This window comes from Pseudophryne corroboree, chromosome 4, assembly GCF_028390025.1.
Source record: "Pseudophryne corroboree isolate aPseCor3 chromosome 4, aPseCor3.hap2, whole genome shotgun sequence".
Lineage (NCBI taxonomy): Eukaryota > Metazoa > Chordata > Amphibia > Anura > Myobatrachidae > Pseudophryne > Pseudophryne corroboree.
The window spans coordinates 83,805,633-83,832,139 of NC_086447.1; the positions used below are offsets into that span (position 1 = coordinate 83,805,633).

Genomic DNA, 26,507 nt, shown 5'->3' on the forward strand with positions numbered 1-26,507 from the left:
AGGACATTTAGGACAACGGGGTACGGTGTGGCGACCCCTAGCAACCAAACTTTTCCTGTTATATTCTAGTTTCGTTTAGTTTGCTAGTTCAGTTTATGGAGTTCTAGATTTGTATGCATTATTCCATACTACTACTGTATTTCTGGAATAGTTAACCCACCCAGGCCTTTTTTGGGTTATAAGCACCATATAGGTACCCTTTAAATCTTTATTCCCCCTGCCTCCGCTAAGCAGCCAAGACTTTTGCAGACATGTGAATGTGCATTATTGCGTGTATCTAAATACTAGTATACCTTGCAATGCCAATATATTTATTACCATATTGAACATGAAAAATATTGGGCAAATATTATTTGTGACGTGGTAGCATCCATTTAACCTTACGCTCGCGATATCTAATGTGAGCTGTACCCTGAATAAGCGTATGAGGGTGTTTTAGATGAATCTTGAGCATATTGAAAACCGACACACAAAAAAAACAAATCAACATAAAAAAAAAAAACGATTAAAAAAGGTGCAAAAACATATAAACAAAAATACATTTTAAAGACAGTTACTGCAATTTTCTTATTTACAAATACAGAAGTATAAAAAGAAATAACAAATCCCGTGTGCAAAAGGATGAAAACAGGAGCACAGCAATGTCCGATTGACATGCAAAATAAGGGAGACCCGAGGGGAAGGGTGTCACCCTAAACTCTAGCGCTGGCTGCAATTAAGGTGAATGCAGATAGGCGGAGGGGTATTTAATTCCGTGTATAAGAGAACAGTACTAAAACAACAGTAATTATTCCATACAAGATAAAAACTGGTCCTCTCTGCGTAAGACTGGAAAGAAGACTCATTTATCCCATACATGTGCCGTAGCATAAGAGCACACACAGATTTGATTTAAAAGCTTCCTCCTGTCCCAATCAGAGGTCAAAACAATGAGTTATTAAAAGCACTTTCACTTCCTCTACTCCAAAGGACTGTCTAGAGCCTAGAGGCAGTAGGTTAAAAAAGCAATTTGTCTGCCTGCTGTCCTGTCTCTTCTCCCTCCTATCCCTAACCACTTGCCTACTTCTTGTTTGGGGTTAGGAGATGTCACGCCAAATGAGAGCCCTCCATGAGAAACGTCTTTTACTTCCCTGCACAGGCTTAGTGGGTGATAGGTTAAGAAAACGTCTGATATTTTATTTATCCAATCTGGATAGTACATAAACACTTGGCTACAGGAAGCTCTACATGTCTTCCTAGCGGAACAGCGGCGATCCGCCAGCGCTGAAAGTGATAGACTTATCTCTGCACTACCGAGAAAAGGAAAATGTATACAGTACACTGGAATTTTTAAAAATAAAACGGATGTAGATTGAAGTATTTCTAATAATGAACATGAATTTGCAAAAACGTAATACAGGTTGAGTATCCCTTATCCAAAATGCTTGGGACCAGAGCTATTTTAGATATGGGATTTTTCCGTATTTTGGAATAATTGCATACCATAATGAGATATCATGGTGATGGGACCTAAGTCTAAGCACAGAATGCATTTATGTTACATATACACCTTATACACACAGCCTGAAGGTAATTTTAGCCAATATTTTTTAAAACTTTGTGCATTAAACAAAGTGTGTCTACATTCACACAATTCATTTATGTTTCATATACACCTTATACACACAGCCTAAGGTCATTTAATACAATACTTTTAATATTTTTGTGTATTAAACAAAGTTTGTGTACATTGAGCCATCAAAAAACAAAGGTTTCACTCTCTCACTCAAAAAAGTCCGTATTTCGGAATATTCCGTATTTCGGAATATTTGGATATGGGATACTCAACCTGTATTGGTTCTTGCAACTAAAATGCAAAAAATAAAGAAATGACTCGTGCTTGCAAATTTACTTCCCAAAAGTGTCATAGTAATACGACATCTGCACGGATCGTGACTTTGGTAGGTAAATTACCCAATGTGATATTTTAGGTTACTTGTGGGTACCCGATATTAGCTACAGCAAGCGCACTAAGATCTGGATCCCGCGTCGAGTGGCGCAGTGAGGATTCTCTCCCAGCAGCAGTCTGGTTTACAGCCGCAAAACCCAACCGTGCACCTAACGCTTCTCAAACTGCAGGATACGGGCGTCATGTGCTTACAGAGAAATAGGACACAATAGAAATGTATTTTACCATATTGATAAGCTGGGTATGAACTATATCTTCCACCAGTACGGCAGTCTCATGTAAGGGACGATAGGCATCGCCAAGGGAGAACCTGAAACACAAAGAATATAGAAATCAGCCACCATTTGTAAATGATTTCCACTTTAAAAAAACGCCAGAGTTCGGCCGGGAACCAGCAACTCTTGCCAACGCGGGCGTCATTACACACGGCCCTTTGTATACTTTACAAATATCTATACACATTATATAAAAACATGTATAAATGAAAGCGAGTACATTTTAATCATCTTGTGCTTCACTGTCCAGATACCCGATTAAGGGGTCTATTCATGAAGCAGTGAAAAGTGTGGAGAAGTGAGCCAGTGGAGAAGATGCCCATGGCAACCAATCAGCATTGAAGTAACATTTGCATACTGTACAATTGTACGGAGCAGCTGATTGGTTGCCAGGGGCAACTTCTCCACGCTGGCTCACTTCTCCACACTTTTCACACTGCTTCATGAATAGACCTCAAAGTGTACATTCTGCCTCTACACAAACTGCATTCTCATATTCATCCAGTGCACAGTATGGCAGCTCACTGATGGGGGAGAGGTGTCATACTGTCTAAGGAGGGCAATTGAAGGCATTGCCCATGGCAAACAGATTCTAGCTATCATTTGCTGTGTCATTTCAGTGGGCGGGGCCGGGATATCATGTCATTAACCCCCCCCCACCACCACCAGTGCGGCAAAATACCTTGAAACGTGGGTCCTCGAGGAAAGGGTGGGGTCAAACAATGTTATTTGCATCATTCAGCCCCGCCCCTCCGTACAGCGCCACTATTCCCAGTAATATCTACAATAGTGGGTAAACTGTAGGGGATCTGCCTACTCTTACGGGGGTGCGGGGGACTTCCCTAAATATTGAGAGTCTTCAGCAAATTCCAGGAGAGAACTTTTAAGTTTTTTTTTTATTTTATTGTTGCCTTTAGTGTTCCATACACCTATTCTCCCTTTGTTATTACATGTGCTATAGTTACAGTATATAAAGGAAAAAATATTATATGAGCTATACCATATTGTTGTGTTTGTGCACCTGCAATTACCATATGCTACATTGTACCCATACTTGCCTACCGGGAGGCTTCCTAAAATCAGGTGGCGCTCCTGGCCCCCCCCGGAAAGGTCGGAACGTCTCCCACATACGCCTCCAGCTGCTCACCCCCCCCCTTCCTCCCCTCGGCCGTCCACAACAGAGCACAAGTGGGTGGTCCAAGGGGACCATAGGCGATTCGTGCTGAATCACGTCATTGCAGCACTGCCCCCCACTACCTGTTATCTCGTCACTGTATAGCAGGGGTGGAGCCACAATGACAAGATTGTGCCACCACGCCCCCAAACAGCCCACCTTTGTGCCGGCCACACCCCCTATACGCCGACCTGACTGTTCCCTCCCAGAGGAGGGGGCAGTAAAGTCAGTAAGTATGTGTTACAGGTGTGTTCTCACTAACCTATAATTCCGCGCCACTTAGCCATGTTTGGCGCGGAACAAAAAATTGCGTCTTGCATCTGTTTTGCACTGCTGGTACAATAAAAACACAAAATGCGCAAACACTGTACACCACCGGTGAATTTGCACGCTACAGCAGTGCGAAAACGGGCAGCAATTTTAGAAAAAGTCAAGAGACCAGGGACGGATATGACTGAGCAGTTCCACGAGTCCCACCACGCAACACATTAATACTGCCTTGATTGCAAGAAAAGCACATATTCCAAACAAGTGCAGACGCTATGAAGTGCGAAAGCAGAAACCAGTTACATGCGGTGCAGCCTCTAGTTGCGCTTTTTTGGGCTTTTGGACTTTTAATGTTATAAAGTAACTGGTCTACCCTCCCCCTCTCCAGCCAATAGTATATGTGAAGAAAAAGCCGACTGCTCGACGGTGTTGACCCGTTATCTGAAGTTTCACGTCAGCTGCATCTCACACTTATCTTTCCCACACTCCAGCAGCCAGCTTCCCCCCTACACACAGCGCTCTTCTAGACATCAGAGTGGTGGTTTTACGCAGAAAGTGGTGAAAAAAGCCCACGTAGGCCTGGCCACAAACACTTCCTCCTCTCTCTCTCGCAGAGTACGCTATGACTCATTTCTGTTAACACTGTTTATGCAACGCCTATAATCCTCATTAACACTCAACATTAGGACTTTTTTCTAAATACAGTAATCTAGAAGCTTTCAGAACGGCAAAGAAATTGGATATACAGAGCAAAACCCCCATATAACCGATGTATTCTTTTTGTAGGATGACACACATTGAGAAATGGGACAGATTTAAAATGCACTGGCTAGAAGACACACAGAAAATTAAGAACCCACAAAGCTCTTGGAAAGACACTGATTTGATTCCCCTTCATTTGCATATTATAAAAAAAAAATCGTATCACAGGTACCATTTGACCTGGGTTGAGAACGGTTTGTGTAGAGTAGAGGTGCCATAGTTTGCAGTGTAATACCTGGTAAAACTGCAGTGCTTACAAAAAAAAAAAAAAGGCATCATGAGTGGATGGGCCAAGCTGCGTCTGCCAAATGGATTGGATTATCCATTAGGTAACATGGGGGCAGATTTATTAAGCCTGGTGAAGTGATAAAGTGGAAGGTGATAACGCACGAGCCAATCAGCTCCTTACTTCCATGTTACAGGCTAGGTTTGAAAAATTACAGGAGCTGACTGGCTGGTGCTTTATCACATTTCACTTTATCACTTCACCAGGCATAGTAAATCTGCCCCTATGTTACCTAATGGATGATCCAATATTACAGTGCAAACTATGGCACCTCTACTCTACACAAACCGTTCTCAACCCAGGTAAACAAACATCAACTGATCTTCCTCACTCAATCACTTGACTTGCTGCTGATGAAAGAAAATGAGGGCTCTGTTTATTTACGCTATAACTATGCACAGGTCTAGTTTTGCATGGTTTAACAATCAACACAATTTTAAAACAGTCTAAAGGGCCCCATACACTAGAACGATAATGCCCGATTTCATCCAATTTCGGGCACTCGGGCCGATATATCGGGTGAAATCGGGCATTTTTAATGTGTTTCCGATCAGAGTTCCCGTGAGGGTCGGATTGGCTCTCCTAGATCATTAGTGCTGCACTCGTGATATGTCGGTTCCCGCAGGCATGGCTGGGATCGCATGCATAATGTACCAAATCGTACGGAATCATATGGAACCATTCCCGGGAAGCTCCCGGGAGAGTTCAAGAGAAATCGCCTCCGACTTCAGCCTCAGACATATCGTTGTAGTGTATGGGGGCCTTACCACAGAAAAGAGCAATAGAAAATGCAGATTGGACAATTTACCAAACCCACAGCAGCGGACACCATACATAAATATTACTGCACAGAGCCAACACGGACATACAGTCTACAGCGGTTTCAATGTGAAGACACACAGCACAATGCATTGCAGAGTGGTTACCCGCTAGTGATAAGAAAGTGTCATTGACACCCCACGTGAAACGCGGGTGACATTTATTTATTAACAGTTTCTTATATAGCGCAGCATATTCCGTTGCGCTTTACAATTAGAACAACCGTAAAAGAACAAAACTGGGCATAAACAGACAGACATAGAGGTAGGAGGGTCCTGCTCACAAGCTTACACTCTATAGGGAAATAGGCATTAATACACAAGGATAGACGCTACCTATTGCATAATGGTCCACCAGATTGCTAGGTTCTTATGACCACCTAGCAATGTTGGCCAAGTCTCAGGAGGGTGTGAGAGTAAAGAAAGACAAGATATGTGATGTTATGTGTACTGTACAGAGAGGATGTAATTAGATAGGGAAGCACTGACGGTTATGTGGGTGGGTCTGGAATTTGATAGGCTTGTCTGAAGAGGTGAGTTTTCAGGGAATGTTTAAAGGTTTGGAGACTAGAGGCGAATCTTATTGTGCGTGGGAGGCCATTCCACAGAGTGGGTGAAGCCCGGATAAAGTCCTGTAATTTTGAGTGGGAACAGGTAATACATGGATGAGAGACGCAGATCCTGTGCAGAGCGGAGAGGTCGGGTAGGGAGATATTTTGAGATGAGTGAGGAGATGTATGTTGGTGCAGTTTGGTTAATAGCCTTGTATGTAAGTAAAAGTATTTTATATTTAATACGGTAGAATACCGGTAACCAATGGAGGGACTGGCAGAGCGGATCAGAAGACGAAGAACGTCTGGCGAGGAAGATTAGCCTCGCCGCTGCATTCAAAATGGATTGTAGTGGTGAGAGCCTATGTTTGGGAAGACCGGTCAGGAGACTATTACAATAATCAATGCGGGAGATAATGAGAGCATGGATTAGAGGTTTTGCTGTGTCTTGTGTAAGATATGGTCGTATTTTGGTTAAGTTTCTTAGACGTATGTAACATGAATCAACCATGCAGCAAGGCATACTTTACATTGGGGTCACTATAGTGTGTGACATTATGAAGTTGTGGCACTGCTTTGGAGAAAAATTAAGCATTAAATCGAAAAGGTTCAAAATTAAATTATCTTTTAAAAAATAAAACATACCCTCCTCAGTGGTCATCGCCCCACCCTAAAACTCAGAGTGAAAACCATTATAGCTGATAAGCTCCAAATCCATCATGTCGGCTTTTCTTAGGGTAAATAACCAACAAATGCCAAAGGTACATTCAGGGGGTAGCCTCAGGCTTTAACACATGGGGCTATTTAATTAGAGCCCCTTTTCTCGGCCAGTAAATTACCCTGTTATCAAGTGCTAACACACATAATCCGGGATAAATTCCAGGACCTATATGTATACATGCTTCGGGCATCTGATAACAGCTTATTTATAGGGATTTTTTTGTTTGTCTGCAGAGAATCAAAAAGAAATCCCTGTCAAACTGCAGCCAGTATTCAGCACTAATTGAATAGTCTTAGGGGATCAATTAGGCAACGGTAAAAGTAGCACGGCTAATTGAATTCCCCCATAACCATACATACTGTAAATTAATTTAAAACACCCCCCAACTCATCTTACATTAGCTTCCATTGTCTTATTTGTAGACAGTATAAGAGCTAGAGTCTGATTGGCTGGAATGATTTTAGTGCATTACTGCACATTTCACGGATATTCGTAAATAACTTCCGCTCAGTATAAAAAGCCAATGGTTTAATACTGGGCTGTATAAATAATTTTGAATGAAGATAATTTTACTCTTTCCTTTTTAATAAAATAAAAAAAAAAATGGGAAAAAAATGTTTAATAGGCAAAGCTCACATCCAACTGGAAACCACAATACAGAATGAAACGTTCGTGTTATGGGCTCACTGTGTGCAGTCACAGCATGAACATAGACTTGTACAAGACTTCCTCTAATCACATTAAAAGCGTGCCATTTATAATTCATATCCTGTAACGTTGTATTAAAAATGTGAACATTTATGCTGGGTTTTGGGGCTTTTTCAATTTCTATCCAGATCCGAACGCAATTTGCAAACACAGTTGGATAAAACGCGCACATACAGTCACCCTGGGAGAGGAGGGGTCAGCCACTTTTTTCAGGGCCAGTGCACAGCAGGTCAGCCTCTGATGTGGGAGCAGACAAGAAAGGAACAATATTATTCCTACTGTAATACTGTTCGGTAAACTGTGTCAGAGAGCTTCTGTACATGTGCCCAACTGGTAATAATTCATCGGCGTATACGATGAAAAGAGGGCTTTTTCTCCAAGTCTATTAAAAAATCAGCAACCTTTCCTTACCCTACAGAAAATAAAATGGGAGTTAGTAAAAATAAATATATGGAAATGGTGAAATTGAAGTTGATTGGAGGTGTGACAGATGCACAAGAAATATAGGGACCAGGTGGAGCAATGATTCTTTCCTGCTGTCAAACCTCCTCAAATATTGTAGTAAGGATATTTTTACAAAATGTGCATTTGCACATTCCCTGCCATGGAGCTGAACCAATTCCCAGTGTTATACATGGCTAATGAAATTGCAGGTTTAACAGACTTTTCCTACATTAAAATTACATAAACTTTATCCCTGATTTATACACTTCAATTCTAAAAGAGTCCTACCACCTCAACGTAGGAGTGTCCAATGTAGGTAGGGTTCTCCATCAGTGATGCTATCGATGATATGAGACCATCAACAGAAATTCATTAATGGTTTGAACTATTGACGGGCATAACTGCTGTGTGATACGGTGGGCCAATCAGTGAAGAGGGTGGTGGCTGAGCGGAGAGACGGAAAGGTGGGGAAAATACCAGATAAATCAGGGAAGATGGTGGGGCCAACTGTGCCCACCAGGGGCATGCTTTGCCACGCCTTATGTCATCAATGGTAGAGACCCATTGGCTCTAGTATTTGTACGTCTATGGATTTTTTATTTTCCTTTTGGAAAATAATTTAATTGGATAATGTTTACTCAACTCCAATATAAACCAATGTCATTTAAAGTACAATAGCACAACTGTTAGCATTGTTGCCTCATAGCACCTGGGTCACGAGTTCAACTCCCCACCATGGCCTTAACTGTGTGGAGTTTGTATGTTCTCTACATGTCTGTGTGGGCTTCCTCTGGGTGCTCTGGGCTCCTCCCACACTACAAATACATAATGGTAGGTTACAAGCTGCTTACCAAAAGATACGTGTGTGAGTGTGCGCGCGTGTGCGTGTGGTGGAATTTGGAATGTAAGCTCCAATGGGACAAAACCTAATGTGAATGACATTTGTGATCTGTATAATGCTGTATAAATGAAGGCACTATAATAATAATAATAATAATAATAAAAAAATAATCCAATTCTACCTATTTCTATCCCGGAATCAAGATTGTTATAATTTTGAGCACTTATATGCTTAGAACAGACAGTATATCATCACTAGACTAAATTGCTTAAAAAAGAGTGGAAAAAACATTACAGAACCTCACTGTCGCCATTGCCTCTCTATATAGCAAAGACCCTTCACTACCTGGACAGAAGACTTTAACTTTAAAGGCCCATACACACTTGACGATAAAATGAACGACGTTGTTCATTTCAGCCCTCATCAACGACGTCGCTCATTATATCGTCAAGTGTGTATGCATCCGACGACCACCGATGCGCGGCCCCGCGGGACGTTAACGACCCTCGCTTATCTGTGGAGCATGTATGCTCAATTTCCACTATGGTCGTTACCGAGCAGAGACGTCGTTGAATGTGTATGGTGTGAAAGACCAACGACCAAGCCACTGTTCACCAGCTCATTATTTTAATAAACTGTTCAGCTTGGATGCTTCAACGATGAATGGTCTATGGTCTTTGGTCTTTCGTCTTTGGTCGTTGGTAGTGTGTATGCTCATGTCGTTTGCTCAGCTGTTCAAGGGAAGTTCAAGGGAAGTCGTTAACGACGGTCGTTAACGATGTGTGCATCGTCAAGTGTGTATGGGCCTTAAGAGTCAAAATAATATTGAACCAAAAATTACTTTTAAACACTGTGCATGTAATTAGCCAGACCTGTTAAACTGCCATATAAACTGGTTTTCGGACACGTCTTTACAGATACTCATTTGTGGCATGGCGATTGTGACACAGAAGCCTTTACTACTGTGTGACACTACCAGTGATCAGGTGATCATGACGAAGATTGAGGTTCCCCAAGAGAAAGGGACAATTGTACCACTAACTGGCAAGATATTATTCCGTCATTTACAGTTTCATGTCAGTAAAGAAACACATATTTCTCTTTTCCTCAGCAGCAAAAACACATTTATTAGCATTTAGTTGGAGAATGAATATGTCCTTTATTAGGTCTTGTAACGGATCATCTCTAACTCAGATCTCTGAACAAAGAGACGTATGACTGCGTGACCTTCACAATATGATAACTGGTGACTGAGAGTTCTAAGTCCCCCAGAAAGAAGGACTGTTGTGCAGTACAGTCAGAAATGACCCATTACTCCCAACAAAGAACACACATACAATTAATGATGATGACAAATCTGACTATTTTGTGTTTTTTTTTAGCTTTGACATCTAAATGCTCCAAAATTACACCACAGTACAAAAAATAATTAAAAACAATACAATACGGCATTACTTTAAATATAAACATGTCTTTCTAGCAAGATGACTTCACCTTTTCTCAGCAAAACAACCCAGTGACACAATGAGGCATTAATCAGGCATGATGAACTCTCGAGAACCAACCAAAGAGGTCTACTAGGCACCAACATAGATTATCAGTGTGATTGGAAAGAGTTCAGGATTGTCACAACGACCATAGTACTAAATATATTACGTGACTGTTCCTTAACCCTTTCTAATCTGTGCTCCCATACACATTATGCGATTGTTCCTTAACCCTTTCTCATCTGTGCTCCTATCAAGACCCAATTCACCATCAAACTCATATTTTATAGTCTCCCTATAAATGTAAGCTTAAGATTGGCTCTAAACCATATTTATTATTATTATTATCCTTTATTTATATGGCGCCACAAGGGTTCCGCAGCGCCCAATTACAGAGTACATAAACAAATAATCAAAACAGGAAAACAGCAGCTTACAGTTGATGACAGTACAGGATAAGTACAGGGTAAATAAACATAGTTACATCAGCAGATGACACTGGAATAAGTATCAGGTGGCAGAAGACTGATGGAATTGGTGCAGTTGAAGATTATTAAAGTAAGAAAGGATAAGCACATGAGGGAAGAGGGCCCTGCTCGCGAAAGCTTACATTCTACATTCTTATTATTAGAATATTAGGCACTTAAGTGTTTACATTTTTTATTCCGTCATATAGGGGCCTGTTAATCAATAAGCGCATTAATGCTCAGAATCGCACTGCATTATGCAATGATCCCGCCCGTCCCCGCCTTGCAAAGTGTGCGGTCTCTAGCCCATAGACTACAATGGGTTAACGTTAGCTGTGAAGGCCAAGCTCGGGAATGTTTCACAAGTGCAAGCATTGGCAAGCAGGTACCTAGTGTTCACGCTAGCCAGTTTTAGCAGGGCGCCGCACCCTGCCCGATTTTTTAAGGGCAAAACCCACCCTGCCCTTTCTGCGGTGCCCTGCTAAAACAGCTGCCCGCTTCCTGCCGCATGCGCGCGGCATCCATTCACGCTGAGAGAGCGCTTGGGGGGAAGACCAGCACCTCCGTAGGTGCTGGGCACGCCCCATCAGTGACGCCACCGGCCGCCCATGCCCCCTTTTTTTTACTTCTGCGGGCTGAACCGCCCACTTTTATTGGCTGTAATGACCCCGCCCCCTACTTTGCATGGTCACGCCCCCTTTTCGCTGCGCGCGCGCGCACACACGCTTGTGCCCCTCTAGGTCCGGCGCCCTGCCCTGCCCGGATTCTAGAGTGAACACTAGGTACCTGATGGTACTGTAATTGTATATCTTATTATGTGGATACGAATACCTTACCACAGGGCTGGCCAAACAGTCGATCACGATCGACTGGTCGATTGCGGACATGCGACCAGTCGATCGCGATCCTCCGCCCAGCCACCCGAAGCCTTGCCTCTCCTGCCTGCCGCCCTGCCCCTCTGTCTGGTCTCCGGCAGTGACGGCGGAGTGTATGGCTCAAATCAGGTGCCGGTTCGTTAGCCAATGAGAGCTCGCGGACCGGCGCCTGATTTGAGACATGCACGCTGCCGTCACCGCCGGAGATCAGACTGAAAAGCAGGGCGGCAGGCAGGAGAAGCGCGCGCTGCGCTCACCACACAGCAATGGTGAGCTCTACTATGGGGGCATATCTGGCATTGTGGGCACATGGCTCAGTGGGGGCATATCTGGCAATGTGGGGGCATATCTGGCACTGTAAGGGCATATCTGACTGCGGGCACATGGCACTGTGGGGGCATATCTGGCACTGTGGGCACATGGCACTGTGGGGGCATATCTGGCACTGTGGGCACATGGCACTGTGGGGGCATATCTGTATCTGGCACTGTGAGGTCATATCTGGCACTGTGGGGGCATATCTAGCACTGTGAGCACATGGCACTGTGGGGTCTGTATCTGGCACTGTGGGGTCATATCTGGCACTGTGGGGTCATATCTGGCACTGTGGGGTCATATCTGGCACTGTGGGGTCATATCTGGCACTGTGGGTACATGGCACTGTGGGGGCATATCTGTAATCTGGCACTGTGGGGGCATATCTGGCACTGTGGGGTCATCTAGTACTGTGGGGGCATATCTGGCACTGTGGGCACATGGCACTGTGGGGGCATATCTGGCACTGTGGGGGCATATCTGGCACTGTGGGCACATGGCACTGTGGGGGCATATCTGTAATCTGGCACTGTGGTGGCATATCTGGCACTGTGGGGTCATATGTGTTTGAGGTTTTACCTGTGGGGTCCAATGTGTTATTTCATGTGAGGCAGTCATTACACTCTGTGCAGCAAGGCTACGTCCCTTTTTTTGTTATACCACGCCCACTGTGTTATACCACACCCACTTTTTGTTATGCCACGCCCCTTTTTGCGCGCGCTATTATTCCTCCTAGGTAGAACACAAAAGATTTTTAGCTTTCAAAGTAGATCGCCGACTCCAAAAGTCTGGCCACCCCTGCCTTACCATTTACCCATTTAACTGGAGTTACCCTCTAAAGTAGATTGCTGCTACCCCCGTTAGTATTATTGTGACTCTTATTTAATCGGTTAACAACTCTAGACCTAAGGGTCAACCATAAGATATCGCTCTTAGGATCACCAAGATTTATAGTTTACCATGGCGCTATGAGGTTACCGTGTTATGGCGTTAACACACAGCACATTTTTAGAACGGTAAGTAAAGACATACATCTTATACAGAACTTTTTTTTATAAATAGCCCCTAATGCACATAAATGTAAAGCAGCACTATTTCTCTAGAATAACAGGATCAGGAATGCTGGGGGTGGATCATATTTTGTTTTGTCAAAGTTGGGGCTAGAGGAAGTGGCCTTCTTTTGTTTTATAAACACAGACATTTAGAGGCATATTCAATTAGTGGCAGGACTCACTGCAGCCTTTCAGCAGCTGGTTTAAGTGCCTGGAGCTATTCAATTACTGCTCGCTAAAAACAGTGAATGCAAATTTATTTTCACATATCCATGCTAAGGACACCCTCAGGGCTCACTGTATGCAATACATACACAGCTCCAGGCACTTAACTCGGAATACATGCCTTACCACATGTTAACCACGGAGCTCACTATAGAATATAATTGAATAGCTCCAGGCACTTAATCTAGAGACCCACAGAAAATCTTGCAGCTATCTGAATTTGCCCCCGAGTCACAGAGTCACCATATTTTATATAAGGCAGTAAATAATGTAGCAGGGTATGGATATGTGAAGATTTATTGATCTTGGGATAGAAATAAACTAAGCTTCAGAATGATCTCACTTTGGTGTCTTATACTGGACAGCAGGAGCTTCCAAGATTTGTAGTTTCAAATTGCTGCACAGTCACCCAAGCGGCGAGACTGCAGAGGATATAATGTCTGGGATTAGGTCAACTACTGGCTCCTGTGAGATTTTCTGATTACTGGACTGTTCCTGAACGCCATGCCGGATTACGTCATTGTTAGAGAGAACTTCCGGAATGATGGTTCCTACTGAAAAAGAACACACTGTAAACGAAGATCACCAATGGTCAGAATAAGGGTTTCCTCTGAAAAAAAAAATGTATGCACTGAATTCAATTCAATGCAATGTGCCGAATGCAATACAATTATCTGATCCAAATCAGGCAAGATCACTGTTCCAAACAAAAGAAACCTAAACCAAAATTACAGATTACTATGATGCAGCTGGATTTGCTTTCTGCATTAGTGCCCATGCATTATTAGCTGGGGTAATGCCCTATGCTTCACGAGTACACACCACAAATAGTCTACATGATGGTCTATGAAGCATTATGACTAGGTCCTCAATCTCACTTTAACATGATGAATGTCAACATTATGGGGGGAATTCAAATGTTTAAAAAGTCGGTTGGGTGTCTGTTTTTTCCTGTCGATGAGATAGGAAAAACCAGACACCCAACTGACTTTTCAAACAATTGAATCTCCCCCTATGACTGTTGACATATCGCACTTAACCACTTTATAGATGGCAAGGACTACAACAGAAAAGGGTGACTTTTCCACCACAATTAAAACCGTACAGAAAGAGTCAAATCAATACTGACATACTACTAGTTTTGTGTGTTGGGTCCTCACCGACATCCCATAACCGTGGGTGGCAGCTCCTTCCCACATTCACTATATAATTATTTTTCAAAGCCTTGAGTAATAGATTTGTATCTTGCAGATAAAGAATGTCCCTAAAACACGGCATGTTGTCCCAACATTTGGGCCAGCTGACATTGGCTTAGTAAATAAAGTTCGGCTCAGTTTGATGGGGGAAGCTGTATCATGTGAAGATGCCATACCTGTGGTAATATCTCCTTATTAAGTAAACACTTCTGTGCATACCACCCAACTTGTCGACGTGTTAAGTTTGCCGCAGACAGATTCCTCCCTTTGGTGTATTTTTCCACTCTTTTTTTTTAATGTTAATAAATAAGGAAAAAGTTAAAAAGCTGAATCCTTTCCCCTTATCTACTCCAGAGAGTATATTTTTTCCTCTCCACCTCACAGCGTGCTGATCAAGAGCTTGCAACCAAGGAAGGGAACCTCTAAATAGTTTATAGAGAAAAGTCAAAATATGGTGGAATAAAAGGTGTCAGTGTTTAATGCCTCTGAGAAAAGCTTAAAACACTAAAATTATTTTTGAAGATCCTTTACAGTGGAATCTGGAGAGAGAAGGGTCTACCAGCCTTCTGTGTCAGTACGAGGTTACAAATTTCTGTCCAGTGACGCAAAATACACATATAAAATGAACAGTAGTAATTATAATACTGTATAACGTACATAACACAGAGCCTTATAGGGAGGGGCAATATTCTAATGGACTGGTTCCTACTTCTCATGCACAAGATAAGATTACTGAAAAACAAGAGATTATATTTTTCTATGGAGATCCTGCAGGTGTGTACAGTATATATTTGCACACAATAATTGGGGAGTGAGGATGTATTACACCTTGGAGAGATAAGGCAATAGCCAATCAGCATCTGCCATTTTAGAGGCTTTGTTTGAAAATGACAGCTGATTGGTTGGCACTTTATTTCTCTCCAAGCTTTGATAAATCTCTCCCTGGCTCCGTGCCCAAAATGGCTGCATACATTGCTTGTAAGCAAACCAATAAAAAACAAAAAGAAAATAAAAAAATATCCTGCTACAATTTTGCCTTTTGTAGAAGTCAAAACGGCGGTTGAACCATGTCTGTATAAGTAATGCAGTAGAAGCCGTTTTCCAGATGACAATTATTTCTCTAGAACCATTTGTTAGCATCTAGGAACAAAAAGCGGAATGGATCGGTCTCAGGCGCCCCTGGCTGCTGAGTAATGTATGACAACAGAGAGAACACCACTCTCTAAACAAATAACCAATTGTAAAAAAATGAAAGTCAACATATAACATCAAGCGCTAGAAAAGATGAAAGACTTCCCATAGATGTGGAAAATCCTGTAGGGGATAGTTCTTTCTACTTCCCAGTTGAGGATCTCTCCTTCCACTCTCAATGCAGATGGTACATGTAAAAGGATATAACAATACAATAGTGTAGTATGTCTATGACAAGTAGTATTGCACCCGAGTGGTTGGTTCTGAAGTTAGGGAATAGTGCAAATCCTTCACCACAACTTTAAAATCTTCCCTTTCAGTTAGATGGTCATATTCAGGTATGCATACCCCAACTCACAGGCAAGGTGTTTTTTCAAACATATAAAGGTATCTTTAGACGGATATATTAGATCCCCAAGAAAAACTGTCTAGTGGGCGTACCCCAACTCACAGCAAATGATGATATATAAAACACAAAGGTTTCTTTCTGAAGTGGCAAGACAGCGTACCCCAACTCACAATTCAGTTGATTTTCATAAACACATAAAGGTTTCTTTCAACATCCAGAAGAAAAACCAAGCAATGGATAAAAGTCCAATGAATTTATTCCATAAAAAAGGCGTATCCCAAAGATGGTTTACAAGAAAGGGAATACAAAAATGTCCATAAAACATAGATATATAAAAATTACAAGGAGCAATGTTGCATGGTCTCACCCAGGGAAACAGGCTACTGGTATTCAAACACTTGACTAGTCGGATTCCGGAATGTCCCACTAAATCAAGGCTTCCAGAGTCCAGGATCCAAAAGGGGAGACCAGGCAGTACATAAAAAATAGTCAGCTCCTGTCTGCAACCAACGCGTTTCGATCTCTCCAAGAGATCTTTGTCAAGACCTGCAGACCAGGAGCCATGTGCTGGAATTTATACCAAACATCTAACTAATACAGGAAGTGAGGTCACGGGTTGAATTAGCCGTCTTTGTGTCCTTTAAAATGATTCAATGGTTTTAACATCAACCCAGAGTGTACATTAATCCACTCTGAGCCTAATCCTCCCCAAGGGAAACATTTTTAGATTGCCAATAGCGTTAATTGTGCATTAAACACCACAGCGGAACCGGAAGTATCCGTCGTGGAACGCACCATTTCACCCGACTCCCCGGCGGAAGCGGAGGTTCCCATACACTGTAACCCATAATTCCCCATCGTGGAACGCACAATTCCACCCAGCTCCCGGTGGAAGCGGAAGTGTCCGGACACTGGAACTTTTTAATTCCATCGGGCTCCCTAGCGGGAGCGAAAGTGCCGGCCGCTGGAACGCATATATGCGTTTCACTCGATGTTCACGTAGCACATAGCAAAATCCTTTCACAGTAAGCGGAAAAAACCTCCGCATTGACCCTCATGCGTTCCACTTAAACTGACATCTCCAGAAATGTACGATGGAACGCATTAGCATTTCAAAGGATCATTCAGAAAGGCTTTTCAACCCCTTCACATTATATCAAAATAATTTATATACTATATATCATTTACATACATTCATCTATATGATAATCAAACACTAATTCAATATATACATGATACATAGAGCTTTCAAGAAATATTTATAAATACAGCAAAAAACATGAGCTCATCATTCCATCAACAGGTCCTGAGTATTCCATCCAGAATTTATTTCATAATGAGTCCATAAAGAGTTCATATTTACATATTTGTAACTGAGGAAAAATCAAAAACCGGTCAGTGGGTATAGCAAGCAATGTTTTACAAAAACCATTTGGTCTCGAAATCACTGTTAAGACCACTAGGTATAAGGGTTTTGTAATTAAAAAATAAGAATTTACTCACCGGTAATTCTATTTCTCGTAGTCCGTAGTGGATGCTGGGACTCCGTAAGGACCATGGGGAATAGCGGCTCCGCAGGAGACTGGGCACAACTATAAAGAAAGCTTTAGGTCTAACTGGTGTGCACTGGCTCCTCCCACTATGACCCTCCTCCAGACTTCAGTTAGGATACTGTGCCCGGAAGAGCTGACACAATAAGGAAGGATTTTGAATCCCGGGTAAGACTCATACCAGCCACACCAATCACACCGTATAACTCGTGATACTATACCCAGTTAACAGTATGATAACAACTGAGCCTCTCAACAGATGGCTCAACAATAACCCTTTAGTTAATCAATAACTATGTACAAGTATTGCAGACAATCCGCACTTGGGATGGGCGCCCAGCATCCACTACGGACTACGAGAAATAGAATTAACGGTGAGTAAATTCTTATTTTCTCTGACGTCCTAAGTGGATGCTGGCACTCCGTAAGGACCATGGGGATTATACCAAAGCTCCCAAACGGGCGGGAGAGTGCGGATGACTCTGCAGCACCGAATGGGCAAACTCTAGGTCCTCCTAAGCCAGGGTGTCAAACTTGTAGAATTTTGCAAATGTGTTTGACCCCGACCAAGTAGCTGCTCGGCAAAGTTGTAGAGCCGAGACCCCTCGGGCAGCCGCCCAAGAAGAGCCCACCTTCCTCGTGGAATGGGCTTTCACTGATTTAGGATGCGGCAGTCCAGCCGCAGAATGTGCAAGCTGAATCGTACTACAGATCCAGCAAGCAATAGTCTGCTTTGAAGCAGGAGCACCCAACTTGTTGGGCACATACAGGATAAATAGCGAGTCAGTCTTTCTGACTCCAGCTGTCCTGGAAACATATATTTTCAGGGCCCTGACTACGTCCAACAACTTGGAAGCCTCCAAGTCTTTTGTAGCCGCAGGCACCACGATAGGTTGGTTCAGATGAAACGCTGATACCACTTTAGGGAGAAACTGGGGACGAGTCCTCAATTCTGCCCTATCCATATGGAAAATCAGATAAGGGCTTTTACATGACAAAGCCGCCAATTCTGATACACGCCTGGCCAAAGCCAAGGCCAACAACATGACCACTTTCCACGTGAGATATTTCAAATCCACGGTTTTAAGTGGCTCAAACCAATGTGACTTTAGGAAATCCAACACCACGTTGAGATCCCAAGGTGCCACTGGAGGCACAAAAGGGGGCTGAATATGCAGCACTCCCTTAACAAAAGTTTTAACTTCAGGTAGTGAAGCCAGTTCTCTCTGGAAGAAAATCGATAGAGCCAAATCTGGACCTTAATGGAACCCAATTTTAGGCCCAAAGTCACCCCTGACTGTAGAAAGTGCAGGAAACGGCCCAGCTGAAATTCTTCCGTTGGGGCCTTCCTGGCCTCACACCACGCAACATATTTTCGCCATATGCGGTGATAATGGTTTGCGGTTACTTCTTTCCTAGCTTTAATTAGCGTAGGAATGACTTCCTCCGGAATGCCCTTTTCCTTCAGGATCCGGTGTTCAACCGCCATGCCGTCAAACGCAGCCGCGGTAAGTCTTGGAACAGACAGGGCCCCTGCTGCAGCAGGTCCTGTCTGAGCGGCAGAGGCCATGGGTCCTCTGTGATCATTTCTTGAAGTTCCGGGTACCAAGCTCTTCTTGGCCAATCCGGAACAATGAGTATAGTTCTTACTCCTCTTCTCCGTATTATCCTCAGTACCTTTGGTATGAGAGGAAGAGGAGGGAACACAGAAACCGACCGGTACACCCACGGTGTCACTAGAGCGACCACAGCTATCGCCTGCGGGTCTTTTGACCTGGCGCAATACTTTTCTAGCTTTTTGTTTAGGCGGATCATGTCCACCTGTGGCCTTTCCCAACGGTTTACAATCAGTTGGAAGACTTCTGGATGAAGTCCCCACTCTCCCGGGTGGAGGTCGTGCCTGCTGAGGAAGTCTGCTTCCCAGTTGTCCACTCCCGGAATGAACACTGCTGACAGTGCTAACACGTGATTTTCCGCCCATCGGAGAATCCTTGTGGCTTCTGCCATCGCCGTCCTGCTTCTCGTGCCGCCCTGTCGGTTTACATGGGCGACCGCCGTGATGTTGTCTGACTGGATTAGTACCGGCTGGTTTTGAAGCAGGGTTTTTGCCTGACTTAGGGCATTGTAAATGGCCCTTAGTTCCAGAATATTTATGTGCAGGGAAGTCTCCTGACTTGACCATAGTCCTTGGAAGTTTCTTCCCTGTGTGACTGCCCCCCAGCCTCGAAGGCTGGCATCCGTGGTCACCAGGACCCAGTCCTGTATGCCGAATCTGCGGCCCTCTTGAAGATGAGCACTCTGCAGCCACCACAGCAGAGACACCCTTGTCCTTGGAGACAGGGTTATCAGACGATGCATCTGAAGATGCGATCCGGACCACTTGTCCAACAGGTCCCACTGAAAGGTTCTTGCATGAAACCTGCCGAATGGAATCGCTTCGTAGGAAGCTACCATTTTTCCCAGGATCCGCGTGCAGTGATGCACCGACACCTGTTTTGGTTTTAGGAGGCCTCTGACTAGAGATGACAGCTCCTTGGCCTTCTCCTCCGGGAGAAACACTTTTCTCTGTTCTGTGTCCAGAACCATCCCCAGGAACAGTAGACGTGTCATAGGGACCAGCTGTGACTTTGGAATGTTTAGAATCCAGCCGTGCTGTTGTAGCACTTCCCGAGATAGTGCTACCCCGACCAACAACTGCTCTCTGGACCTCGCCTTTATCAGGAGATCGTCCAAGTACGGGACAATTAAAACTCCCTTTTTTCGAAGGAGTATCATCATTTCGGCCATTACCTTGGTAAAGACCCTCGGAGCCGTGGACAGGCCGAACGGCAACGTCTGGAATTGGTAATGACAATCCTGTACCACAAATCTGAGGTACTCCTGGTGAGGATGGTAAATGGGGACATGCAGGTAAGCATCCTTGATGTCCAGTGATACCATGTAATCCCCCTCGTCCAGGCTTGCAATAACCGCCCTGAGCGATTCCATCTTGAACTTGAATATTTTTATATATGTGTTCAAGGATTTCAAATTTAAAATGGGTCTCACCGAACCGTCCGGTTTCGGTACCACAAACATTGTGGAATAGTAACCCCTTCCTTGATGAAGTAGGGCACCTTTACTATCACTTGTTGTGAATACAGCTTGTGAATTGCCTGTAACACTGCTTCCCTGCCTGAGGGAGTGGTTGGCAAGGCAGATTTGAGGAAACGGCGGGGGGGAGACGTCTCGAATTCCAGCTTGTACCCCTGAGATACTACTTGAAGGATCCAGGGATCCACCCGTGAGTGAGCCCACTGATTGCTGAAATATTTGAGACGGGCCCCCACCGTACCTGGCTCCGCCTGTGAAGCCCCAGCGTCATGCTGTGGACTTAGAGGAAGCGGGGGAGGACTTTTGCTCCTGGGAACTGGCTGTATGCTGCAGCTTCTTTCCCCTACCTCTGCCTCTGGGCAGAAAGGACGCGCCTTTAACCCGCTTGCCCCTATTGGGCCGAAAGGACTGTACCTGATAATACGGTGCTTTCTTTGGTTGTGAGGGAACATGGGGTAAAAATGTAGACTTCCCAGCTGTTGCTGTGGAAACGAGGTCCGAGAGACCATCCCCGAACAACTCCTCACCCTTATAAGGCAGAACTTCCATGTGTCGTTTGGAATCTGCATCTCCAGTCCACTGCCGAGTCCATAACCCTCTCCTGGCAGAAATGGACATTGCACTAATTTTGGATGCCAGCCGGCAAATATCCCTCTGTGCATCCCTCATGTATAAAAGTGCGTCTTTTATATGCTCTACGTTTAGCAATATAGTGTCCCTGTCTAGGGTATCTATATTTTCTGACAGGGAATCTGACCACGCAGCAGCAGCACTGCACATCCAGGCTGAAGCAATAGCCGGTCTCAGTATAACACCTGTGTGTGTATATATAGATTTCAGGATAGCCTCCTGCTTTCTATCGGCAGATTCCTTTAGGGCGGCCGTATCCGGAGACGGTAGTGCCACCTTCTTTGACAAGCGTGTGAGCGCTTTATCCACCCTAGGGGATGTTTCCCAGCGTGACCTATCCTCTGGCGGGAAAGGGTACGCCATTAGTAACCTCTTAGAAATTACCAGCTTTTTATCAGGGGAAGCCCACGCTTCTTCACACACTTCATTTAACTCTTCAGATGGAGGAAAAGCTACTGGTAGTTTTTTCTCTCCAAACATAATACCCTTTTTTGTGGTACCGGGGGTAACATCAGAAATGTGCAACACATTTTTCATTGCCTCAATCATGTAACGTGTGGCCCTACTGGAAGTTACATTAGTCTCATCGTCGTCGACACTGGAGTCAGTATCCGTGTCGACATCTGTGTCTGTCATCTGAGGTAGCGGGCGTTTTAGAGCACCTGATGACTTTTGAGATGCCTGGGCAGGCACAGGCTGAGAAGCCAGCTGTCCCACATTAGGTATGTCGTCAAACCTTTTATGCAAGGAGTCGACACTGTCGCGTAATTCCTTCCACAGCACCATCCACTCAGGTGTCGACCCCGCAGGGGGTGACATCACGTTTACAGGCATTTGCTCCGCCTCCACATAAGCCTCCTCATCAAACATGTCGACACAGCCGTACCGACACACCGCAAACACACAGGGAATGCTCTGACAGAGGACAGGACCCCACAAAGCCCTTTGGGGAGACAGAGAGAGAGTATGCCAGCACACACCAGAGCGCTATATAACACAGGGATCCCACTATAAATGAGTGTTTTCCCTTATAGCTGCTTTTTTATATATCATATATATCTATACTGCGCCTAAATTTAGTGCCCCCCCTCTCTTTTTTACCCTTCTGTAGTGTTCAGACTGCAGGGGAGAGCCAGGGAGCTTCCTTCCAGCGGAGCTGTGAGGGAAAAATGGCGCCAGTGTGCTGAGGGAGAAGCCCCGCCCCTTTTCCGGCGGACTTCTCCCGCTTTTCTGGAATACTGGCAGGGGTAATTTTACATCTATATAGCCTCTAGGACTATATATGATGTAGATTTGCCAGCCAAGGTGTCATATATTGCCCTCAGGGCACCCCCCCCAGCGCCCTGCACCCATCAGTGACCGGAGTGTGAGGTGTACATGAGGAGCAATGGCGCACAGCTGCAGTGCTGTGCGCTACCTTGGTGAAGACCGAAGTCTTCTGCCGCCGATTTTCCGGACTTCTTCATGCTTCTGGCTCTGTAAGGGGGACGGCGGCGCGGCTCCGGGAACGAACACCAAGGTCGGGTCCTGCGGTCGATCCCTCTGGAGCTAATGGTGTCCAGTAGCCTAAGAAGCCCAAACTACCACCTGTTAGGTAGGTTCGCTTCTTCTCCCCTTAGTCCCTTGCTGCAGTGAGTCTGTTGCCAGCAGATCTCACTGTAAAATAAAAAAACTAAATATACTTTCTTTCTAGGAGCTCAGGAGAGCCCCTAGTGTGCATCCAGCTCAGCCGGGCACAAGATTCTAACTGAAGTCTGGAGGAGGGTCATAGTGGGAGGAGCCAGTGCACACCAGTTAGACCTAAAGCTTTCTTTATAGTTGTGCCCAGTCTCCTGCGGAGCCGGTATTCCCCATGGTCCTTACGGAGTCCCAGCATCCACTTAGGACATCAGAGAAATAAGAGACATTTCTTTTTTTGCCAGTTTACTGGCAATATCCTTATTCCTAATGTCCTGTTCAATAATAGATAAGCCATAAAAAACAAGAATATGTGCATGTGAACATTGATGTATTTGTTTAAAATGAAGAGACAGGGCATGTGTATCGAGACCATTTTTAACGTTCCTCAAATGTTCCCCTATTCTTACTTTAAGGGGTCTCGATGTACGCCCTATGTAAACTTTTTCACAGGAGCATTTGACTGCATAAATCACATTTTTGCTGTTACATGTGATGAATTGATTAATAACAAATGGTTTTCCATTAATGTTCACCTTTTCAATTTTATTAATTCCTTCTCCTTTAATATTTCTACATCCCTGACAAAGCCCGCATCTGTAGAACCCTTTGGATGTAATGGTTCCTTTCTTTTGGCCTCGTAATCTACTGGTTACTAACTGTTTATTTAAATTGGGCGCCTTTCTATAAATACAGACGGGTTTTTTTGGGATAGAACTACCAATGATGGGGTCCTTTGTTAATAGGCCCAGTGTTTTTTCAGAATTTTTTCTATACCTTGGTGTTGACAATTGAAATCAGTGACAAATGCCCATTCAAACTTATTATTTTTCTGCTTATCCTTATTGACATTATTTTGTTTAAGGAGTGTAGTTCTATTTATATTTTCTATCTCATTAAGGGTGTGATTGACCTTCGTCATATTGTATCCACTTGCTTCAAATTTTTTGCACATCTCAACTGCTTGTGTCTGGAACATTACAGTATCTGTACAGTTCCTTTTTAGTCTTTTTAATTGGCCACAAGGAATGGATTCGAGCCAATTATGATGGTGGCAGCTACTTGCATTGATATAAGAACCCGAATCCGTCGGTTTACAATAATTCTTGGTACATATGACATTTTCTTTGATATAAACCGTAATGTCCAAGAAATTGATGGTACTTTCACTAGTCTCAAACGATAAATTAATATTGTATTGATTGTTATTGAGGGAGGTACAAAAATCCTTAAGACTTTGTTCGTCCCCCCTCCAAATAAAGAAAATGTCGTCTATATATCTGACAAAGGACACCAGGTTCACCCCCCATGGGTTATTGGCCCAGATGATATTGTCTTCCCAACCGCCCATAAACAAGTTGGCGTAACTTGGGGCGAACCTGGTGCCCATCGCTGTGCCTGTCTTCTGCAAATAAAATTCATCTTTAAACAGAAAAAAATTATTTTCCAAGATAAGTCTAATACCCTCTATCAAAAATGCCTGTAAGGGCCCTGATAAGTCTGAGTTCCGTAAAGCTTTTTGTGTGGCAGCTATGTCTATATCATGTGTAATGATTGTGTAGAGGGAGGAGACATCCGCTGTTACGAGGAAGTCTCCCACCCTCCACTCAACACAGGATAAATGTTCCAAGAAATCTTTAGTGTCTCGAAGATGGAAACGGTTCTTAATCACAAGAGGTTGCAAGTAATAGTCAATATATTGTGACAGATTTGCCAATAGAGAACCCACCCCGGAAATGATGGGCCTTCCGGGGGGATTAGGAAGACTTTTGTGCATTTTTGGTAATATATATATTACTGGAGTAGAAGGCTGTTCATTGATTAGAAATGTAGCCTCAATATCAGTCAGCACATGGTTCTTATTAAATTTACCCACAAGATTCCTTAGTTTATCTAAAATTGCCTCTATCGGGTCATTACGTAATCGTTTATACACACTATTTTCACCCAATTGTTTATATATCTCTTTTTCGTATTCCCCTACATCCATCAGTACCATCCCCCCGCCTTTATAGGCGGGTTTTATGATTAGATCTTTTTGTTTTTTAAGATTCTTAAGGGCTACTCTTTCTTTGAATGTAAGGTTATGTATTTGTCTCTTTTTTTGTTTTTCCTTTTCCTTGAGGGCTTCTATGTCTTCCTGTACTAAAAGACTAAAAGTATCAATCAAGGAACCTTTAAGATGTGCAGGATAAAAAATTGACTTGGGTCGGAAGGGTGTATTTGGAATTACTTCATCCTTATAAGTGTCAACATTTTCTTTATTCATAAAGAATTTTTTTATGGTGAGCTTTCTTATGAACCGCTGGATATCAATAAAGACATCAAATGGTTCCAAATCTTTGCTGGGGGCGAATTTAAGGCCCTTTTCCAGCAAAGAGATCTCATCTTTCATGAGTATATAGGAACTTAAATTAAAGATTTTAGTGGTGGATTTAACTCTCCCACTGCCTACTATAGATGAATTAAATGCTCTTTCCCTAAGTTTATAGGTATTTTTTCTCCTTTTATGAACCCTCTTTTTTCCTCCACGTTTTCCTCTTCTCCGTCTACATCCTACTACCCATAATTGTTCCTCTGACTGGTTTTCCCTAAAAAAGGAGAATAAGGCCCATCTTGTTCTAGAACTTCATAACGATTTCTTCTCCTGTCCTGCCATGGTGTTCTTATTTCTCCTCTCTTTCTTGGAATCCCTTCTCTATTGATGTTACCCTCTTCTCTACCATTTCTCCAGTTATCCCAATTTCTGGGTTGGGGAATAGATCTTTTAACGGGACAGTATGCATAGTTATCTTTCTGATTTTTACTGGAAGTTTTCCAGTGTTTATCATGATTATTTTCCGAAGGATGGAACCGTGATTTTTGATTCCAATATTGATATTGATCATCTTGTCTAGTCTGAGTCCTATTTTTCCAATATTTAACCTTTTTTCCAGGTCCACCAGTTTGTATTTCTCTCTGATTCTTTTTTCCTCTTGATTCTATTTCCGTATTTTCTATAAAGCTGGTGGACAAACCCAAATCCCGGTTAAATTTCTTTACCTTTTTGTTGACTAGGATCTTCTCTAGTCTTTTTAAATTGGTACTAATACGGTTTTCAAATTCCTTATAATCAGATAGATTAACAAATGGGGAGGTCAAATCTCATATTATTAATTTCTCCCTCTATTTGTTTAAGATCACGCGGTCTCTCCTTGACAATTAAATGTATGAAGGATAGAGAGCAATCATCCAGAGTATTTTTCCAATTTACTTTGAAGTTTTCACTACATGTGGTAAATGAAGCTAATTTTTCAATCCTTAAATCCTTTGGTATGAGTTGGTGAGATAAATATTTTTCTAGGGTGGCTATTTCCCACCAGATCTTGCTTTCTTTGATGAGAGCTTGCTCTAATTTCCTCATCAAATTCCCAAGATCACCATCATATAATTCAACATCATCCTGATTACCATTAAATGCTGTTTCTAATGTATTAGATCTGTTTTCCCTTAGGGAATACATATCTACTGGCAGCCTAAATCAGATCAAAACCTAGGGTGTAAAGACAGAAATCTAGGAACAAAAAGCGGAATTGATCGGTCTCAGGCGCCCCTGGCTGCTGAGT

The 26,507-nt window shown here is 43.3% G+C and overlaps 1 protein-coding gene across 4 annotated transcripts in view; it reads right to left on the bottom strand.

The window, feature by feature from the left end:
* The window catches only part of SUPT3H (SPT3 homolog, SAGA and STAGA complex component), a 476,044-nt gene that overhangs the window by 340,212 nt on the left and 109,325 nt on the right, over positions 1–26,507 (bottom strand). For all 4 annotated transcript variants that reach the window (XM_063915212.1, XM_063915210.1, XM_063915213.1 and 1 more), the window contains one exon: positions 2,174–2,258. In XM_063915212.1, the coding sequence (XP_063771282.1) occupies positions 2,174–2,258 (85 nt within the window). The remainder of the gene's footprint in view (positions 1–2,173; positions 2,259–26,507) is intronic.